Source organism: Protopterus annectens, chromosome 4.part0 (genome assembly GCF_019279795.1).
Source record: "Protopterus annectens isolate FY-2018-M chromosome 4.part0, PAN1.0, whole genome shotgun sequence".
In the NCBI taxonomy this organism is placed as follows: domain Eukaryota; kingdom Metazoa; phylum Chordata; order Ceratodontiformes; family Protopteridae; genus Protopterus; species Protopterus annectens.
The window spans coordinates 44,393,050-44,415,357 of NC_056733.1; the positions used below are offsets into that span (position 1 = coordinate 44,393,050).

Sequence of the window (22,308 nt, forward strand, 5' to 3'; positions counted from 1 at the left end):
CAACAAAGACCCTACTCCCTGCAAGAAAAAATCTGCAGGCCTTGAGCTTCATGGCATCTTGCATACTACTAATACCATTTGCAAAAGCGTATGGTCTCAACACAGCCACAGCTTGGACACATTGATATCTCTCATTCCTTGCCTACAACAGGAGTTTCTATGGTGGTCACAGGCATGTCACCTCAACAAGAGGTCAGCCTTTCACCTTGCCCCCAGCCAGGCAAACTATGACAACAGATGCATCGGACTACGCCTGGGGGGCACACATGGCAGGACACTGCGTTCAAGGCGTATGGACTATAGATCAAAGAAATCTGCACATCAATCAAAAAGAGATGCTAGCTGTACAGAATGCTCTGACAGCCTTCAAGAACCTATTACATCCAGGACAACTTACGATAAGGACGGACAACACCACAGTAATGTGGTACATAAACAAACAAGGGGGTACACACTCCTACCCTCTATGCAGGCAAGCAATGACCTTGTGGAACACAGCACTGGATTACCAAGTTCAGTTACAAGCTCAATTCCTGCCGGGAAAAATGAACACATTGGCAGATGACCTCAGCAGAAACATCATGGATCCCCACGAGTGGAAACTGGATCCACAAGTATTTGCAATGATAACTCAAAAATGGGGCCTCCCAGACATGGATCTGTTTGCCAGCCCCCAAAACTATCAGCTAACAAAATTTTGTACAAGGACACTTCACCATCAAGCTTGGGAAGTGGACGCACTCTCATTCAGATGGAAAAACCTGACAGTATATGTCTTCCCTCCATTGCCTCTCCTCACAAAGGTGCTTCTGAAAGTCAGAAAGGAGAGACCACGACTGATACTCATAGCCCCAGACTGGCCACGCCAGCACTGGTACCCACTATTAAGGAATATGGCCCAGGGCCCACATTGGATTTTGCCACAAATTGCCCATTTGCTCACACAGCAAAACAATCAGATTCTACACAGCCAGCTCAAAACCTTAAATCTGGCTGCATGGCAAATCAACTAAGCATCCAGCCAGCTCCTCTTTCCCAAGCAGTTATGGATGTTCTTCTGGAAGCTAGGAGACCCAGCACTAGGAAGGCCTACTCGGACAAATGGAAAAGATTTTGTGCCTGGAACCAAGCTAAAGGCCAAAACACACTTCAGCCTCACATGCCTCAGATTCTACAGTATTTAACTGAGATGTTGCACAAAGGACTTTCTTTTTCTTCCATTAAAATCCATGCATCAGCTATTTCAGCCCACTACAACACGGATCCACCCTTATTTTCACATCCACTTCTAAGGCAGTTCCTCAGAGGGGCAAAAAACATTAGACCCCCCCAGGAGAGCACCTACACCAACATGGGACCTCAATTTTGTTCTTGAAAAACTTACACTACCTCCCTTTGAACCAGCCTTCTCTGCAGATCTACAGTTTCTATCATGGAAGACTGCCCTGCTGCTAGCAATAACTTCAGCTAGAAGAATCTCAGAGCTGCAGGCACTAATGGCAGTGGAACCTTTCCTCATTTTCCATCAAGACAGAGTTTCTCTATGAACTAATCCTTCCTTCATGCCTAAGGCGGTTTCCAGTGTGACTTTAAATCAAACCATCCACTTATTCACCTTCTTCCCAAATTCACAGAACAAAGGAGAAAGACTCCTGCATTCCTTGGACATTCACAGGCAACTTCGTTACTACTTGGATAAAACTAAGGTTTTCAGAAAATCTGACCAGCTCTTTGTATCCTATGCTACAGCTTCACAAGGGAAGGCTATATCAAAACAAACCATTTCCAAATGGATAGGACATTGCATTCGTTTTTGCTATACCCATCATGGAAAACCAGTTCCTGCTACCATTAGGCACCACTCTACCAGGGCAACAGCTACATCTACAGCCTTCCTCAGGGGGGTTCCAACCAAGGAGATTTTGGAAGCTGCAATTTGGAGTTCAGTACACACCTTCACCAAACTCTATCACTTACCACTTTACTCTAAGACTAGAGCTGGCTTCGCCACTGCAGTTCTGCAGGGCCTTCTAGCCTCCTCTAACCCTCTATGACTCCTCCACCCATCCTTAGCTTTGGGATTCTACCCAAGTGTGATGACTGCAGCAGGGTAACATGATGAACATAGTACAGTTTTGTACCTACCATAAATGTAGATGTTCGAGTTTACACCCTGCTGCAGTCCAGGTTACCCTCCCTCCATCCCCTCTGATCTAACTGGCTAAATCTCTACAAAACCTTCCTGATGTATTTGCTTATAGCTGGAGGGATTTTGTGTTTGTGCTAAAACTTCATAAATTGATACTAATTACTGACCACCTTTTTGGGGGCACCTGACATCTGGGGCAAGAAAAACTGAAGAAAATGGTGTCTGATGCATTATATATACCCCTGGCGCACTGACGTCAGGGAAGAAGCGACAGCAACCGACGCCGGACCAAGACTTTGGAATTCCGGCTGACTGCGGGACCGCCTGACAACAGGATAACCCAAGTGTGATGACTGCAGCAGGGTGTACACTCGAACATCTACATTTATGGTAGGTACAAAAACTGCACCATCTGTGGACCCAGGTAGATAGTAATCTCTCCTTTGACAATCATATTGCCAAAGTAGTTAGGAAATCCTTCTGTGTGGCCCATCTAATTACTAAGGGGTTCGCATCTAGAAATAAAGAGGTTATAGTACCCCTCTACTCGTCACTCATCAGACCCATCATAGAGTACAATGCCCCATTTGGGATGTACCTCACAAGAAACTTCCAACAGCTGGAAAGACCACAAAAGCACCTCACCAAGAGTATTACTGGCCTCAAACATATGTCCTTTGCAGCCCGACTGAAAAAACTCCAGCTGTACACAGTGGCATATCGCTTACTCGTAGGTGATCTCTGCCTGACTTACAAAGCCATGTCCAACTCAGAATTGATGGACGTGCTCCACCTAAAGAAATCCAAGTCACTGCGAGCCACGTGCTCCAGTGAACTAAACCTCGCCTCGACAATAAATAGAACATGCTGGAGGGATAGATTCCTGTCACAGAGACTCCCCATGCTTTGGAACAAAATTCCTAACTACATTAGGCAGAGCCTCTCACTAACACTCTTCAAGAGAAGCCTTGACGAGTGGATGGGTAACAGAAAATACACCCCTGGGATCACTTCATTGGCTCTGCTTGACAGAGGCTCAGTTAATTAATCAATGGGGCAGCGAAAGCCGACACACACTGGCTAGGCTTATAAATGCCCTCGGACAGATAGCCTACTACCTACCTATGAACCTATAAAAAATTTAATTTCCCAAACATGAACATCCTATGGCTATTTTTTAGTCTATCCAGCTGTCAGTAAACTGACACAAATGTACATGGTATAAGAGTTTATATTTATTTTTTATTACTGAATTATTATTGTAATAGACTTTTAAGAGTTTGTCCTTACTAAACAGCAGGAAGGAGCCATGACTGTATCCATTCCTCATGAATGAGTATTTAGCAGGGATATACTTTTATAGGTTCATAGGTAGGTACTAGGCTATCGGCCCAAGGGCCTACGTAAGCCTAGCCAGCAAGGTACCATAGCTTACGCCACCCAAGAAAGTTATTTTCCTGTGCTACTGTCCAGCAGAGACACAGAAGTGATCCCTGGGATGCATTTCCTATTTCCCATCCACTCATCAAGATTTTTCTTGAAGAGTGCTAATGAAGAACTTTGCTTGACATAGATGGGTAGCTTGTTCCAGAGTATAGGAAGTCTTTGGGACAGGAATCTATCCCTCCAGTGTGTCCTGTTTATTGTGGTAACAAGGTTTAGGTCCCTAGAGCGTGTAGCTTGGAGGGATTGGGATTTCTTTAGGTGTAGCATGTCCAACAGCTCTGGGTTTGACATAGCTTTATATGTTAGGCAGAGATCACCTCTGAGTAGGCGATATGCTAAGGAGTAAAGCTGGAGTTTTTTGAGGCAGTCAGTGTAGGGCATTTGTTTGAGGCCAGTAATCCTTTTTGTGAGGTACTTCTGTGACCTTTCCAGCTGCTGCAGATGTCCTGTGAGGTACATTCCAAAAGGGGCATTGTATTCTATAATGGGTCTAATGAATGACGAATAGAGGGGAACAATGACCTTTTTTATCCTGGATGAGAACCCTTTTATGATGAGGTGTGCCACATAGAAGGACTTCCTGACTACTGTGGTGATGTGGATTGGATGAGGATGTTGGGTGTACCAGAAGTCGTCCTGTTAGCCACACCTTTGAGCAGATGACTGAGATAGTTCTGCTGTACTGTAGGACAGCAACTGCTGGAGCTTCAAAAATAAGAAGCCTTCTCCCTGAACTCAACAAGGCTGTTTCTTTGTGCTTTCCCTCTTATATCTCTGATCCCAAGGGTACTCTTAAAAATGAGGGAGGAAAGAACAACATTTTTTTTAGTACCCACTTTTTGGTCAAGGCATCAAGCATAGCATTAGGAAAAATGGAAAACGATGCCTATTACCTCTGCTGGAGACTCACTGTGCTCCCGGCTTTAATGTGCATGGAACCCTTCTTATGCTTCATCCAAGGAACAGGGTGTCTCCTTAAAAAATGTTTCATTTCTGAAGTGGTTTCTGAGCTATCCCTTAACCAGGCCATTCTCTTCCCAGTTTTTTGTCTCAATCCCCAAAACTGAAAAGGGACCTTTCATTACCTTGATGTGTACAGACATCTGAGTTTATTTACACAGAACTAAGTAATATAGACAAAACAATCCGCCTTTTGTCTCCTCAGCAAAAGAGATGAATGGGAGCTAGTAAACAAACTCTTTCTAAATGGCTTTCTCATTGCATTTCATAGTGTTGTACTCCTCATGACAAATCTGTTGTGGGGCATATCAGAGCCCAGTACACTTGACCCACTATAGCCACTGCAGCTTTTCTTATAGAGTTCATTATGTAAACTCTTCTTGAAGAAGGAACTTTGGGCTTCTGTTCACACCTTGTCTGGGCACTACAGTCTCAGGACTACAGTCTTGCCTGCAGGGGTCTAATCTCCTTATCACTTGTCTCCAACCACCTTATTTATTTGTGTTGGGAGTCTTCCCAAAAGTGAGGACTACAGCAGTGAGTACTATGGAAAACATAATTGTGTAAGGAACTTACAATACATGTTGATGTTTGAATAGATTTACTGTTGCAGAGAAGCTACCCTCCTACCTACTGCCTTTTCTCTTCTGGCTTGTACTGTTTTCTACACAAGCACCATAGTACTGTTATCCACACCTTCCCTTACTTCCCTACCAGGCCTCCTTCCTTCTTTTACCTGAAACTACTACCTGAAGAGGGAGATTGGGAACTTATGGTGTGAACATGGGGCATCATGGGCTGTTGCCATCTGTTCCACTTGGTCTTTGATACTGGGTTTCTGCATGGCTTTAGCCAGGGCAAGAAAGATCTGAAGATGACATCGGCCAGCACGCCTCTTTTTATTACTGATGTGCTTGTGTAGTGGTGGGAGAGGTTTAGTTGAGGCTTTGGATGGGAGGCCGTGGAAAGTGTGGTTATACGAAAAGCACATTTTCATCCAAGCCAAATTCTCCTGCATCAACATAAGACACACAACGTCACACAGAGTCTCCCTTTCCTTTCGACTTCTCTGCTTCTTTCACAGAATTACTGATGGTTGACCCACTTTTGAAACTAATGTAAATATTTTACATCATGCTGTACTTGTTTACTATAATGTATATAAACAGTTTTTCTATAAAACTAATCTGAACTACTCTGTTATTGCTTACATTTATGCCTGTTTTGTTTATGAAATGTTTTGTATTTCACCAGGACTGATCCTGGAATTGGTAAATGTTGATAAGTGCAGTACACCGGTAGACAAGAATAAATACTGGCAGGCAGGCATGTAATATATATGCAAGTCCTTAACACAGCTATACTGTCCTCAAGAGGAGGTCACTGTAATATAAAAGCTACTCCTTCATCCTTTAGTTGCTAGAAAGTTTTCATTCTTAAATGACATCTATTTCACTGCTCGGTTTGTTATGATAATTGGCATTACTAGACGCTCAGAATTTGTCTGCAACACACTTTCCTATGTGGCTTAAAGAACAGAAGAAAGGGCATCAGAAAATCTTCATAAGTGCCTTGCATACTGTGTACCTACCTTCACAAGCATGACACAAGAATTGATACTGTTAGAGGAGAATGAGACAGTTGATAAATCTAGCTGGAAAAAAGGAACAGGAGGTAGGTAAGCCCAAATGATATGATGCATTGTGACAGAGTCCTCTTTTAAGGTTTATTGTTATGGTTAATATCTTACACATATATTTGATTGCTTAATGAATACCATGTCTTTTCAGCATTTCTATGGAGAATATAATGGATGTTACAAAAAATGGAGAACATATCACATGTCCATATGTTTAGAAAAAAGAAATATACTTACTGGCAGCCATATTTTTACAAGCGATACAGTGAATGTACACATAGTTTGCTGCTGTATCTTGCCATTTGGCACACCAGTCTGTCAGTCATTATGTAAAGTCTAATACAGAGGGGTAGGATTGTGAGAGTTATTGCCATGGTGATTAAGAAGAGTCAACTTGAAAACCCCGGGACCTAAATTTAAACAAGAGATTTGTTAGAAATGTGCATATGTACTATGTAACATTTTAAGAAAATCTGTTACATTTCTTGCTCTTTTGTTTTATGTAACTACCTTGCGAAAACATTTTGCATTCATGCATGTCTTGTGTACTTCTGTCAGGCCCTTTGTGAATAAAAGATCAGATGGGCAAACAGTGGGATAAATTAATGTACACTCACCTACTGGAGAACTATGACAGTAAAAGATCAGTAAAGTACAGTTTTGTACCTACCATAAATGTAGATGTTCGAGGATCTCCATTGCTGCAGTCCTTACATATGGGTATTCCGCTGTCCACAATCGGCCCGAATACCAAAGGGCTAGAACCGGCGTCGGTCATCGGCGCCCGAGACTGACGTCAGTACGTGCCAGTACAAATGCGCATGACCGACGCCATAACCTCAGTCTTTCTTGCCTCAGATGTCAGAATGCAAAAAACACCACCCAAACCCCAACCTAAAAAGAAAAGGGGGGAAGGAGGGAGGGAAAATTGGACTGCAGCAATGGAGATCCTCGCACATCTACATTTATTGTAGGTACAAAACTGTACTATGTTCTACGCCTCCCATTGCTGCAGTCCTTACATATGGGTAGAATCCCAGAGCAACGGAAAAAAGGGAGGCTGGTCAACTAAATAGCATTAGGAGCTGCTGACATGCCCTGTAAGATTGCAGTGGCAAACCCAGCCCTAGACCTAGAATAAAGAGGTAAATGATAATGCTTTGTAAAGGTATGTACAGAACTCCAAGTAGCTGCTTCTAGAATGTCTTTAGTAGCTACCCCTCTCAAAAAAGCAGTAGAAGTGGCCGTAGCCCTAGTAGAATGAGGCCTGATCCCAACTGGAACATCCTTTCCATGATGAGAGTAACAAAAAGCAATACAATGGCCAATCCACTTGGAAATAGTTTGTTTCGAGACAGCTTTCCCTCGTGAAGTCAAAGCAAAAGAAACAAATAATTGTTGAGATCTTCTGAACTCTTTGGTTCTGCTCAAATAATACCTTAACTGCCTATGTACATCCAAAGAATGCAAAACTTTTTCCCTTCATTTTGGGGTTAGCATAAAAAGTAGGCAAATGTATAGATTGGTTCAATGCCACATTAGAAATCACTTTAGGCAGAAAAGTAGGATTAGTACGTAAGGAAACTCTGTCATTGTGAAAAATCAGAAAAGGTTCCACTGCCATGAGGGCCTGTAATTCAGATACCCTTCTAGCAGAAGTAACAGCCAATAAAAAGCAGTCTTCCAAGACAACAACTGCAATTCAGCTGTAGCTGCAGGTTCAAAAGGAGGCAGAGTCAGCTTTTCCAAAACAAAATTAAGATCCCAGGTAGGAGTAGGAGCCCTCCGTGGGGGTCTTATATTCTTTGCCCATGTAAGAAACTGCTTAACCAATGGATGTGAAAATAAAGGAGGGTCACAATCATAGTGAGCAGAAATAGCTGCAGCATGCACTTTTACAGAAGAGAAGGACAAACCCTTGTCCAATAAAATAGTCAAATATTGCAATGTACAACTCAAATTAGGCAATTCGACATCAAAGCCTTTAGCTGAACTCCAAAGAAAAATCTCTTCCATTTACCAGCATAAACTTTTCGAGTACTAGGACGCCTGGCTTCCAAAATAACATCCAAAACTTGTTGAGGGAGCTGAAGGTCCTCCTTCTCTAAAACAGAATGCGCCAGGCTGTCAGGTGTAGGGATTGCACCCTGACATTGAGAAAATGATTGTTTTCCTGAGACAATAAGTGAGGAATCTGTGGTAATGGCCAAGGTGGTACATGAATTAAGCTCCTCAACAGAGGGTACCAATGCTGACGAGGCCAATCCGGTGCTATAAGGATCATGCAAGGTTTGTCCCTCCTGACTTTCAACAGCACCTTTGGAAGAAGAGGCAAAGGAGGAAAAGCATACACGTGAAGGTTGCTCCAACTGAAGGATAGTGCATCTATTTTCCAGGCTTTTGGATGAAATAGCCTTGTGCAAAACAGTGGCAGTTGGAAATTCAGAGGAGAAGCGAACAGATCTATGTCCGGAGTTCCCCAAGCCATTGTCAACTGAAGAAATACCTGAGGGTCCAATTTCCATTCGTGAGGATCCACAATCTGTCTGCTCAGAACATCTGCTAAAGAATTTTGTGCTCCTGGCAGAAACTGTGCTCGAAGAGTGATGTGCAGATTCAAAGCAGTTTCCCATAACAGCATTGCTTGTCTGCAAAGAGGGTAAGAATGAGTTCCCCTTGCTTGTTGATGTACCACATGACAGTCGTGTTGTCTGTTCGAATCAACACCAGTCCTGGTTGAAGTAGGCTCTGGAATCCTTCCAAAGCAAATTGAACTGCCAGCATCTCTTTCATGTTGATATGCAAGTGAAGTAGCTCTGGGGGCCAAAGGTCTTGAATCCATTTTCCTCTGAAATGAGCTCCCCAGGCTGACTCCGAGGCATCTGTCGTCAATATCTGACTTGCCTCTGGTTGGGTCACAGAGAGCCCCTTGTTTAGGTGACATTCCTGAGCCCACCACAGAAATTCTCTCTGAATGCAAGGTAGAATCCGAATGACAGTGTCCAAATCGTGGCAGTGTTGAGTCCAAACGCTTTTGAGATACCATTGTAGCTTCCTCATATGCAGTTTGGCATTGGGAAGTACTAGAATGCAAGATGCCATGAACCCCAAGGCTTGAAGGACTGTCCTTGCAGTCAGCCTGGACATTACTGATAGCTGTTGGAAGTATAGGTGAAGATTCCTTTGTTTGTCCGGGGTAAGAAATGCCATCTGAGCAGCTGTATTCAGTTTCACACCCAGAAAACACATCTCTTGTGAGGGTACTAGACTGGACTTTATTTCGTTCACAGAATACCCTAGGCATCTTAAAACTGTCATTACATACTGCAGATGTTGAAGAAGTTCGTGCTTGCCTTGAGCCAGAATCAAACAGTCGTCCAGATAAGGATAAATTTGAATTCCTGTTAGTCTGAGAAAAGCTATTACTGGAGCCAGGACTTTTGTGAATACCCTGGGCAGTAGACAAGCCAAAGGGCAATGCAGAGAACTGATAATGCAAATTCCCATTCCGAAATCTCAGGAATTTCCTGCAACTGGGCCTGATAGGAATGTGAAGATAGGCCTCTTTGAGATCCAGAGTCACCATCCAGTGATCTTTGCCCAGCATAGGTAACAGCTGTTGCAGTGTTAACATCTTGAATTTTGGAATTTCCAGAAAGTTATTTAGAATGGACAAGTCCAGAATTGGTCTCCAAGTATTTCCTTTCTTTGGCACTAAGAAAAGACGGGAATAAAACCCTGTGCCTCTTTCTGCAGAAGGTACTTCCTGTATTGCTCCCAACTGAAGCAGAGAAGAAATTTGTGTCTGTGCTTCCAGTCTTTGCTGATGAGGCACATCCGGCATACCTTTGAAAGGAGGGAATGTGTGAAAATATAATTTGTAGCCTCGATTTATTATGTCCAATACCCATTTGTCTTGGGTAAACAAATGCCAATTCCTTTTGAAAAGTCTCAGTTTTCCTCCTAGAGGGGCTGCCAGCAAGGCAGAGTCCGGCAGCTGAAGACACGGGTCATTGGGTCTGTTTCCGAAAGGACTGACCCCTGCCCTCCCCAGCAGAAGGGGTAGAAGAACTCAAAGACCTAGAAGTAACAGGGCCCTGAGAGGAAGCCCTACCTCTACCTCGCCTCGACCTGCCCCTAGATTGATAATCCGAAGAGGGGAAAGACCATCCCTTAGCAGGCCAATTCCTACTGAACTTAGGGGGCTGAACCTGTAAAAAGTCCTTAACTGTCTGCATAGACTTAGCTTTTTCCTCCATCTTTTTCAAAACTGATTCTACTGGAGGACCAAAAAGAACATCAGATTGTAGAGGAGCATCCATAATTCGAGCCTTAACATGCTCTGACAAGGTCTGATCTTTAAGCCAAGCATGCCTACCAACAACTGAACTAGTAGCAGCCACCCTGGAAGAAGCCTGTAAAGCATCAAAACCACACTGCAAAGAATGCTTACCAACTTGGTCTGAAGCATGCACTAAATCCTGAAGCTCCTTACATTCAATACCTTCAGCTAAAGCATCTACTTTACATTTCAATTGGCCCAGCAAATAATTTTGATACCGGAGCATATGAAACTGACAATTTAAAGCTCTCATAGCCAAAGTAGAAGAGGTATACAGTTTTTTACCCCACCTATCCAGGGCCCTAGCATCCTTGTCCAGAGGAACTGGATTCCTAACCACAGAAGCCCTAACACCTTTGGGGCCTTGAGTAATAGTTTCTGGATCAGCCCTAGGACTCTTATATAAGTACTTGTGAGCTTCCGAACCCTGTAGTATCTATCTGGTTTAACCGGGCAGGAGGCAGAGAATCTGGGTTAAGGGCAGCCTCAGAAAATACATCCTGAACAACATCCAGTACAGGGGAATAGCCAAGGGCCTATGCTGAGGCAAAACAAGAATTCTCTTAGTCTTTACGAGAATCAGAATAATCCTGGCCCTCCCATTTGAAATGTTCCCTCATGGAATGCAAAGTCTCAGAGAAAGAAAAATCTTCTGGAGGGGACGAGAGGAGTAGTGTCCTCAGCCTCCGAATCAGAATAGGGAGGGAAATCCTGAAGTTCTTCTACAGAGGAATCTGACTCATTGGAAGACTGAACCAAACCCTCCAACTCTGTCTCTACCCTGGGCCTCTTCGCAGGAGGGGGCATAGAACCCCTAATTAAAGTAATCAAATCTTCAGCCATCTTTAACATGTGCTTCCTAGGAGCTGGACCCTGGGGACTAGCACCAGCAGGGGCAGACTTAGACTTAGAATGGGCTTTGTTTTGAGAAGGAGGAGGCCTAACTACCCTATGAGGGGAGGGAACCACTGACATCAGAGAAGCACCCTCAGCCTGGCCTAACACAGGAGAAGCCACTTCCTGCAGTAACAAAGGCTCCCCTTGAGACTCAGGTAAACTTTCAGAAGGAGCCGCTGAAGTAGCCAGTGGTACTACAGAACCGGCGTCCGGAGTGGACGACTCATCCTGTTTGGACCGCAAAGAGTTTTCTTTGCGTTTCTTAGAAGAACCAGTCGGAGAATCCGACGGCATGTTGTAATTACAACGTTTACCAAACACCAGCCTAGCACAGTCCAACCGACGTTTAATAGTACGCTTGTTAAAAGTAGCACAAAAGCGACACCCAACAACGTCGTGCTCAGGCCCTAAACAAGGAATGCAGAGTGAATGGTAATCCCTATGAGGAATCTGTTTCCCACAAGAAATATAGTTATTAACTTTTTCTGACATCCGTCAATACTGAGGCAAGAAAAAGACAAAAGTGTCCCCAACGGGGTACTTAGCCCAACTTGGTCTCCGGTCTGAAACTCGAAAACCGACAATTCCAGAACGCCGAACGGCACTTGCAAATGCTGCTTCTGCTTAGGACCACACGGCAAGAAAGACTGAGGTTATGGCGTCGGTCATGCACATTTGTACTGGCACGTACTGACGTCAGTCTCGGGCGCCGATGACCGACGCCGGTTCTAGCCCTTTGGTATTCGGGCCGATTGTGGACAGCGGAATACCCATATGTAAGGACTGCAGCAATGGGAGACGAAGAACATCAGACTGTTAATTTTTGTAATCATATGTGTTAGTGTATTGTTGACTAGAGTTCTTTAATGATTTGGTAGCTACTTATCACTAAATAGAACAAGTGCTGCTATGTCAAGCTTATTTAGATTGTAGAATATTTGTGATTGTTGAGGGATCACTGAACAAATGTTCACAATTAGAGGAATACAGTGATAATTTTAGGGCAGAGAGAGGTTCTTAACTTGAGTTACATTTTGAATATTTTATTTTTACAGGAAGTCCCTGCTATCCAGCTCAAGTCTATGGAAGGGATCGCAGATACTGGAGGAAGTACATACATTTTGATTTCAATGAGCTCATCCGTATTGCAACTGAGGAGATAATCCGGATGAAATGAGCAGTTTTGAAGAGTATGTTGCTGAACATACTGCAGAGCTGTATAGGACTGGTGTTTTGGGAAAGCTCTGAATGCACTGAACCTTCTCTGAAACTACCTCACCTTCAGGTAGCTTGCCATCTGCATCCTTGCTTTTGTTATATTTGATTCCCAGGTGGTAGCTGATCCCTTCTTGGACAGTACGTTTGGTGTGATACAGTGTGATACAAGGAGTGGCACATCACAAGAGCATGAAAAAGTGATGTATATAGTACGGTTCATCTAACTTAAGAATAAAAGCTCGGCTATTTCTTCTTCTGGGTATTGGACTTTTCATAAAAGTTAAACAGAGCGTGCAGGAACATGCCCTCCCACATGAGTTTGCTATGACATTCCATTGTATGGTGTATTAAGCAGTCGCTTGTCAAGCCTTACCCTGTCACTGCAATAACAGCTTTTCTTGTGCACCTATTCAGAACAGCCAAGTGAATTGTGAAGTAGGTTGCCTGAGAACCAGTGGGCCAGTACTTCTGATGTGTGGCCAGCATTGAGACTTCACATGCCTAAATGCTGTAGCAGCCAGAGTCTAGGCACCAAAGACCCTCTAGTGATTCCTTTTAAGTGCATGAAAGTCAATAAAAACTGTTTGCTGTAAGCAGATTTCTTTTTCCACATGCAGAACAGTATTCTTTCCTCGATGGTTATGTTATGAGTTACTGAATGAGTTTCGTCTAAGTGCCAGTCTACTAAAGTCTCTTAAGCCAAAACGTCCATTATCTCAGCTTTTTTTAGGTCTTGTTTTCCTGATGGTGCTGTGTAATGTAACTCACTGTGGTATTTGTGTACAGCAACTTAATGTGCATGAAGTCTTAGCTGCCTTCCCTCAGTTTTGCTTTGTGTTCGTTGAGTAAATTCTCTAGAAACGGGTGTATTCAGTTACAGAATCCAAGTGCAGTGCCATGTTTGCTGACCTGGGTCGCTAGAGTGCAGTGAGTATAGTAGCACACACACTGTGAAGGGCAGGTCGTCCTTTAGACTATTCCATCAAACCAGCTAGCTGCTGATCCATAATCCTCTCCTGTCTAGATGATCTGTAATTCAAAGTGTGTAATGCATGCACTGCAGCAAGAGAAAGGAAAAGGAAGCACCTTGTCATTGTCTTTTGAACAGTTTATGCTAATTGAACCCACATTGATTGCCTCTGTGTTATTCTTGGCTGCTTAAAACAGGTAGATCAGAATGTTAAAACTTTGTCTTTTGATTTGTTACATTGTTTATTTTAAAGGACATATCTTTTTTGACCTGATAGCATACAGAGGTAAATACATTTTGTTATACACACACACACACACACACACACACACACACACACACACACACACACACACACACACACACACACACACACACACACACGTTTAAATCCATATATAGGAAGTGCCTGATTTTGTAAAAATTGTATTAGTTGCTAGTAGTTGGTGAAACACTGCCCATGTGTTTTTCTTACCAGGAAGTGTAATGAAATTAGAAGATAAACTCATGATTTCATGATTGGTGATGCTAAACTAGGCTGAGAGATACCACCATTTAACAATTTTAACCTCTAAAGGTCTGTCTGTTATTTGTATCTGCTGTATATATCTTGTATAAATTATTTTTAACATAAGTTTGAGTCTACATTATGACATGATAGTAATTTTATTTTAACTTGTATTTAAATAAAATATTTTATTTTGTATAACTTTTTGTAGTGGTTTTATGTGAATCTTCTTTTGTTTTACCCGTTTTTGTGTGTGTGTATGTTTGACACTTGTTAAGTAGATGCAGACTGATCTAGTGTGGATTCTCTTTTAGCTGTAACTTAAGTTGTATGTAACAGGAAACAAAGCCATTGCAACAGTGTGAAGACTAAAGTTTTACAAATAATATTGGGGGTGATGTGAATGACACAAATAGATAGACCCCACCAAAAGTTAAATCTGTATGCTGCAGGCATATACTTAGAGAACAGTCCATTATGTGTTACAGTTGTCTAAAACAGTACATCCAAGTACTTGATTGATGATGATAGGGGCAAACAGTTGAAACAAGAGGTTACATTAATGCCAGTCACTGAAGTGTTGCACTTAATTAACATTACACGCTTAGAATGCTTACAATCTGTGATGTTTCACAGATGCAACCGTCCACAAAACAGAATTAATGAACTGTTTGAAGCCATCACCCACAAGGGAACATAAAAAAGTATTTGCATTGGATTTAATTAAAAACTGGAGGTAATAGGAAAGTAGTTTTGAAGATGTATAAGGCACCTTGTCGCTGGAGTGTGTATTAAATTGTAAGAAGTTGTTGGCTTTGAAGCATGATTGCTGATGGGACAGAGGTTACTTTGGCAATTTAATGTCTTGGCATGAACATACAAATGAAATTTGTTTTCAGGCATGCCAAACATTCCATTCTCAACCCCCCAGAGCAAATGAGTTGTTGTACCTTCATTTCTTTTCATCTCTGTAATGTTAAAATACAAAGGAAATGGAACGTTCATTATCATAGTTGTCTTAGTCTCGGTGGGCCTTTGTGGCATATTTCTGTATTTGGATCTACCTTCAGGAGGGAAGGTAATTGATCTGGCCCAGATATCTGCATTTCTGAGCCTTTAGATTTCTTTGTTTATTGTTAGTTGTGAAGTCTTGCATATAGTGGAAACCATTCATTAGGGTTCATTTTGGGAAATCTGTGACGTCAAGAAGAAAGGAGCTTTTCATTTATTTCCAAATCATTAATGGCTTGTATTCCTTGCCCTGCCTTCTAAGCACCGTTTGAGAATCTTTGTTCTCGGATGACCCCTCTGCAGACGTCTTCAAAATCAGTTATCAACTGTCTCAGTGACATAGCTGAGGGGTGCGAGAGGGGTAGTCTGCCCCAGGTGGTGCTTTTGGGACTTTTTACAGTCCTGTTACATTACATCTGTGCATACGTTGTCGCACAGGCATCCTGTCCACCCATGCACAATTTTAAATAACAGTAGAGATCAGTGGTTCACAGAATGCCATGGAATGTAAGTGTTCTGTGTTCGATCTGCTTTTACTTGGTTCACAGTGTGTTTCCAAGTGTTCTATCTGCTTTAACTTGGTTCGGTGCGTCTGTGTTCGACCTGCTTTTACTTGGTTCAGTGTATGTGTTGCAACTGTTCGATCTGCTTTTATTTGCTTCACGGTGTGTGTGTGTGTGTGTGTGTGTGTGTGTGTGTGTGTGTGTGTGTGTGTTTTGTAAGTGTTCAATCTGCTTTTACTTGGTTCACTGTGTTTGTGTGTGTTTGTGTTTGTGTGTGCTTGTGTTTGTAAAATGCCCCAGTTAAGGATACCTGGTGGTTAGTGTTACTCAGGTACAAACCCTGTACTTTAGGTGCAAGAAACAAGAGCCTGAATTCTCTACCCATGCCACCACTTGTGGTTCAGGGATTTGAGTCCATAGAATGTTTAGCTTAGCTCATACTTTTAGTCTGTTCCTCTTAAAATTTGTGGTTTTCTGGCAAATTAGTGTGGACTAATGACAATAATGACAGCCATTTAAGTTTCAATCTTCCTGTCTTTCAGAAAATGGATGGTAACATAAAACAATTTATTGTAGCAGCTTTCTAAGATTATACAAATGATGTTTAAAATGTGTCCCTGGTTTTGGCCTTTGCCCCTTCCTGTAAATGTTGCCTTTTTCCAGGTTTCTTGTCCTGCAAAGTTGAGAGATATAGTTGAGTGTCAAGTGCATTTTACAAGGAGCTGAGAGCTTCAGGGGAAGAGTTTAGTTCTGCTTATGCCAAGTCTGTTTACATGAGCAACTGTTTAGCAAATGATAGCACTATCGTGCTAAATTCTTTAAAAGCATTGTTAGTAGCAAAAGCATTGTTAGTAGTTTAACAGGTAGTATACTTGCTTTTGCTGCAGAAGGCTGTGGGTTCTACTCCCACAATATGTACATAGATTGCTGATACTGTACTGCATTGTACTTTAAAGGGGGTAGCTGCTGCAGTCCTGAGAATGTCCTCCTCTAGAGGAGATATCTAGTAACCATGAACCTGTTATGAGTTTGCCATCCACTCCCTATTGCAATATTACCAACTTACAATACCATTTTTTAATATAAGGCAATTTATTCTTCAAGGGCAGCAGGCACTGAATTTGTAGATGAAACACTTGTTTAATCTTCTTCAAAAACATTTTTAGAAGTTTTTGTTTTTATCAGGTTCAAGTATATGTTTGATTATCCGAACAGTTTGGTTATCCAAACTACCCTAGGTCCCAATTAGTTTGCATAATTGACTCTACTGTACAAGAAGACATTCTGTTCTTGTGTTGCTGTTTGCGTGTCCGTATTTCCTACAGCCTAGCCTGTCCACCTTTTCTTTTATCAGTACAACATACAGGTAAGCTTACAAGTACTAGAAATATGAACTACAATGACTTACTGAAAATTAAAATTATTTAATATGCCTAGAAACTATGAACCTGTTTTCAGTTTGTCATCCATTCCCTATTGCAATATTACCAACTTATAATTTTTGAATGTAACATAGGCAATGTATTCTTCAAGGGCAACAGGCACTTTATTTGTAAATGAAATATAAAGTTGTTTGCTAGCAGCAACCTCTTCATTAGTTACAGATCTCCTTAATGTGGAATTATTTAGAGTTTTTACTTCTGCAATGATTGTGCATATTTACTGATCTTGGTGGATTGAAATGACAGAAGTTTGAATAGACTTTTATGATGGAAATGGTCTGAATTGGGCAGTTTTGTCATTATTGGTTCATACAATTTTTTCATTGCTAACTGGAAAAATGTTCAAAACAAATTTAAAACATGCTCTAACAAATGGGCTGTATTATACAAGGAATATAATTTAATACAATCAGAAAGGTGACTCAATGAACACATATTGCATGGTCCTAAATATGTGTGCAAAGGGGCCTGTGATTTGAAAACAACCCAAAGGTAAACTTTATCCACCACTGGCCAGATGCATTTTCTTTGAATGTGGGTTTCAATGCTGTTTCAATGAATGTGAGTTTCAAGGGCAGAGAAGTTTTAACGCTAAATCTTTTCATTGTGAGACTGTATTGCTTTGTGTAGCATATGTCTATCAGTGTTTGTGCTATAAAATTTAAGTTTTTAATTAAATTCAAATAATAACTGTAGAAGTAAAGCATAAAACAGTATGCACATTACAGTGTTTATGGGAAACTGGGAGAAATAGCCAAGTAATGGGACATTGGCATGGCTGCAGGGGGAGGGGGGGGTTGTGTACAGGGGGCCCCATTTGACCATGATTTTGTGAGGCGGGAGGGGCGGCAAACTCAGACAGTCCCAGGTGGCACAAACTCGAGCTATGGCACTGTTTTGCCTGCTAGCTAAAGGCCAGTAGTGGTGTGGCAGAATGCAGTTAGTTGTCTTTGAAGGCCTCAGCTGTGTTCTCCCTAAATTTATATATAAACACCACTTTGGTGGCTATCACATCAGCCTGAGTGATTGGTGAAATGTGCTTATTTTATTCATTTGTTAACCAGGTATGCAGTCTGCTTCATATGAACCTTTTTTTAAAACCTGACTCCAGCAATAGACGCTGAAATGACAAATGCAAATGAAAAGTTCAGCAAATGAAGTGCAACAGAGATCCATGAAAGAATATACCTCTAAATGCCTAACTCCAAGTGTTATGTCACAGGATGCATATTGTACAGATCTGCAAGATTCAGATCCTTTTGGAATTAAGCAGAAAGATAATACTTGATGCCCTTCTATTCCAGTGTTGCAGTATTCACTAGTGGGTTTACCCTTCTTCCCATCAGCTTGTCTGGCCATGTTTCTAAAGCTTTTCCAATCTTTGATGGCATGTCGGACGTCTGACGTGTTGGCAGGTACATGGGCCATAAATGTGATGTCTGTGCGCACCAGTCCTCAGAACTTTTCAGCCACCAGCCGTACACCAGGTGGTGCTTCTACTCGCGGACATATAAGTTTCGCATTAAGATAAGTACCCCATTGAGGATTTTCTTCAGTCCTTTGGTATTTACTATAGTCTGGTAATGTCCAGTAAGAGCAAGTGCAACTTTGGTTGCCAGATTCCCCACTGACACCCACAACCAGTGCCTCTTTTGTTTGGGTAGGGTTCGCAATTATAAAAACTGCGCCATTTGTAAGTCGTTTGTCCATAAGACCTTTTGTCACTGACTTCAGGCCCCTGACTTGTATCTTGAAAACCAGAGGCTTAGACAGATCGCTGTTGGAATGGAAGCCGCTTCCGATGCCCCATCTGAACCACCCAGGAAGAGGGCCAAGCACACACGGCCACCTACTTCCACCCTGCCTCCCTCCACCGATTGTCACCCTGTAGCCATCGTTAGCTTGGCCGAGGAACCGGCATCTGCCATTTCGGATAAAGCAGGTACCTATCAGACCGCACAATCCAGAGTGGACAACACATCCGGGGAGGATATCCCGGCACCTGATTCAGATGCCGGGGAAACCAGTTTCTGGATGGGAGCTTAGGAGCAGGGGTCAGCCACTCCTTCTACGACTTCAAGGCTGACCGCCAGCCAGACGCCGGTTCAGCCTACAAAGGAAAAGACAGAAGACGAGAGATATCACTTCAACCACAGAGGCCTTACCAGACTGGCAGGCCTTCAGTCAGACCCTATACAATGCCTTCCTGGACATTAGGCTTACGACAGACCTGTCTCATGTTGCTCCACCTCTTCTTATTCCCAGGCCTATTCAGCCTGAGACATTTTCTAGACAACCTGCAGAAAAGGAAATGTCTGACTCCTCAGAGGGCTCCTTGTCCTACTCTTCACAAGTTTATTCCCCTCTTAGGGTATGGATCCCCAGAAGAAGCCTCTGCTGAACCTGACTCCCCTGTGGAAAACCTTACCTTTGGGGACAGTGTCAATCTTATGAGATGAGAGAACATTTCTATTGCTACGGATAGGGCTACCAAACTTCTCCCTACTACCACCGTCCTGCCTGCAGATAGATAGCAAGGTCATGGAGAGGTGGGGGAAGAAGATATACACTTCTGCTGCCTTAGCCTTTGGGGCTACAAATCATCAGTCACACATGGCCAAATACTCTCTGGCCTTACTGGATAAAGCTTCTAAGGAACTCAATGACATCCCTGACTGCGCTGCAAAGGCACTTCTGTCCTCCTTACTTGGGCTAATCTCCCAAGTCAATGAACATTCTCTAAGGTGTGCATATGATGCAGCAGAGGCCTCTGCCAGGTCAGCTGCGTCTGCTTCTGTATTGAGGAGATACTCCTGGCTATGTTTTTAGCCCCTACCGGATGACATTAAGGTCAAACTCTTGGATGCTCCTTTGGACCACTCAGCCCTTTTTGGCTCCAAGGTGGCTGATCTCTTCAAGTCACTTCAACAAAAAGGTAAAGATCTAAAGCATCTACTTGTCTCTCCAATCCCAAAATTTCAGAGGCACTATCCAGCCAAGACACAATTTATAAGGAAGTCTTCTAGGCCCTCTGCCCCCTCCAGGTCTAGAAGACTACACAGGAGACAGGCTACTCAGCCTAGGACTCCTCAGGCCGCTGCCTAGAGACCTCCCTTTTCAGATAGGGCAGGCAGCATCTGACTGCCTGCCTCTTTTTCTCCTCCCCTTCCATTATACATCTGTCCTCCCGTCTCTCTCACTGCCTCCTTGCATGGGCCCTAGTGACTTCAGACAAATGGGTTTTGTCTATCCTGAATTAGAGTTTCTTCATGTCTTGGATTGCTTCCCCACCAAAACGTCCTATACTGCTACCTCCCCCCTCTCAGTGGTCCCTCTTTCCCAAGGTCCTAAACAACCTGTTACTCCAAGGCACCGTATAACTTGTACCCCCCTCTGTTCGAGGGAAAGGCTTTTATTCCAGATTTTTTCTGGTGCCCAGGAAGGAAGGACCATGGAGACCCATCTTACACCTTTGCCACCTCAACCCATTCCTGAAGGTCCCCTCCTTCAGGATAATAACACTACTCATTCTCTTCCCCTCATCCTTCCCCTGGCCTTCATGTTGACCCTGGACATCAAGGAGACCTATAAAACCGTCTTCCAGAGAATTCCTCATATTCAAAGCCGGCTCCTTGCATTTTCAGTTCTGTGTTTTGTCCTTTGGACTCTCCATTGCACCAAGGGTATTTACAAAATGCCTAGCCCCAGTCATTGCGTACTGCAGAACAAGAGGGATGCAAATTTTCCCATACCTAGACAACCTGCTTATTCAAGCAGCAGACAGACAACCCCTCCTTGCCCACGCAAAGGACCTCCTGCTCCTGCTGCAGTCTCCAGAGTTCCTCATAAACTTCCCCAAATCCAAACTAAATCCTACACAACACATTGTCTTCCTAGGATGCAGAATCTGAACAGACCTTGGGATGGCCTTCCTACCTCAGGAAAAAGTGCTTTCCCCTGACCCAGTACCTTAAATCTGCCCTCCTTTCCCCTGCCCTGTCTGCGAGGGAATTCCTCAAACTTCTTGGGCACATGGCTGCCACTATTCCCATGCTACCACTGGCAAGATTACACATAGGAAGGTGCAATGGTATCTGCGCTCAGTATGGGCCCAACACTCACACCCCCTAGAGTTCAGAATCCCACTTCTCCCCTGCCTCCACCAGGAGCTGAAGTTGCCCTAAACCCAGGTCTTCCCCTACAGTTGCTCTCCCCTTTTCAGATCATGCACACAGACGTGTCAGATCTGGGCTGGGGGGGGGGCAATGGACACAAGAACAGTGCAAGGTTTGTGGATAGACAAACACACACAATGGCATATCAACATCAAATAAATGTCCATCATACTTGCCCTGCAGGCCTTTCAACCTTTCCTGAGATAGGACATTCTGAAGATCTTCACAGACAACACCACAGTGATGTGGTACCTGAACAAGCAAGGAGGGACAAAGTCCTACCTCCACTGCAGGCTAGCCCTACAAGTATGGGAACTGGCTGTCTCCCAGGGGATCTCCCTCCAGGCAGCCTACATCCCGTCCCAATACAATTGTCAAGCAGATGCCTTAAGAACCTCCTCAGACCGTCACGAATGGTTGCTGTCAAGGGAGGTATTCCTAGATCTGATCCACAGGTGGGTATTCCACAGATAAACCTGTTTGCCTCCTCCACAAACAGGCAACTCTAGAGCTATTGCTCCAGAACTCACAACCCGAAGGCTCTACAAACAGATGCCTTCTTAATGTCTTGGAAGGGGAGATAACTGTACACCATTCCCCTTCACTCTAATCCAGAGAGTCCTACTGAAAATTCAGCAGGATTCACCAAAAATCGTGTTGGTGACCCTTATTGGTCAAGGCAGCACTGGTTCCCCCTACTTCAGCTATCCAAGGGCAATCACCACAAGTTACCCCCCTTAATGAATCTATTCACACAGCACCAGTCGACACAAATTCACCCACAGTGGAGATCCCTGCACCTCTCCCTGTGGCTGATAGGATTATGATTCCATTCAGACACCTGTACAACAAGGACTTGTTCTCTGTCCTGCAGGAGGCCAGGAAACAAAACACAAGGAAATCATAACTCTCTAAATGGAGAAGGTTTTCTATCTGGTGTCACAAAAAACAGACAGAGCCGCTGGACAGCGACCTGTCTCTTCTGTCTTACCTGTGTGAACTGCTGAAGACAGGCTTCTTACTCCTCCTTAAAAGCACACCTGTCTGC

At 43.3% G+C, this 22,308-nt stretch overlaps 1 protein-coding gene across 2 annotated transcripts in view; it reads left to right on the forward strand.

Moving 5' to 3' along the window:
- Positions 1-14,330, forward strand: part of RECQL4 (RecQ like helicase 4) — a 913,040-nt gene extending 898,710 nt beyond the window's left edge. For both annotated transcript variants that reach the window (XM_044068076.1, XM_044068075.1), the window contains exon 25: positions 12,489-14,330. In XM_044068076.1, the coding sequence (XP_043924011.1) occupies positions 12,489-12,610 (122 nt within the window). In that variant the 3' untranslated portion in view covers positions 12,611-14,330. The remainder of the gene's footprint in view (positions 1-12,488) is intronic.
- The last annotated feature ends 7,978 nt before the right edge of the window (positions 14,331-22,308 follow it).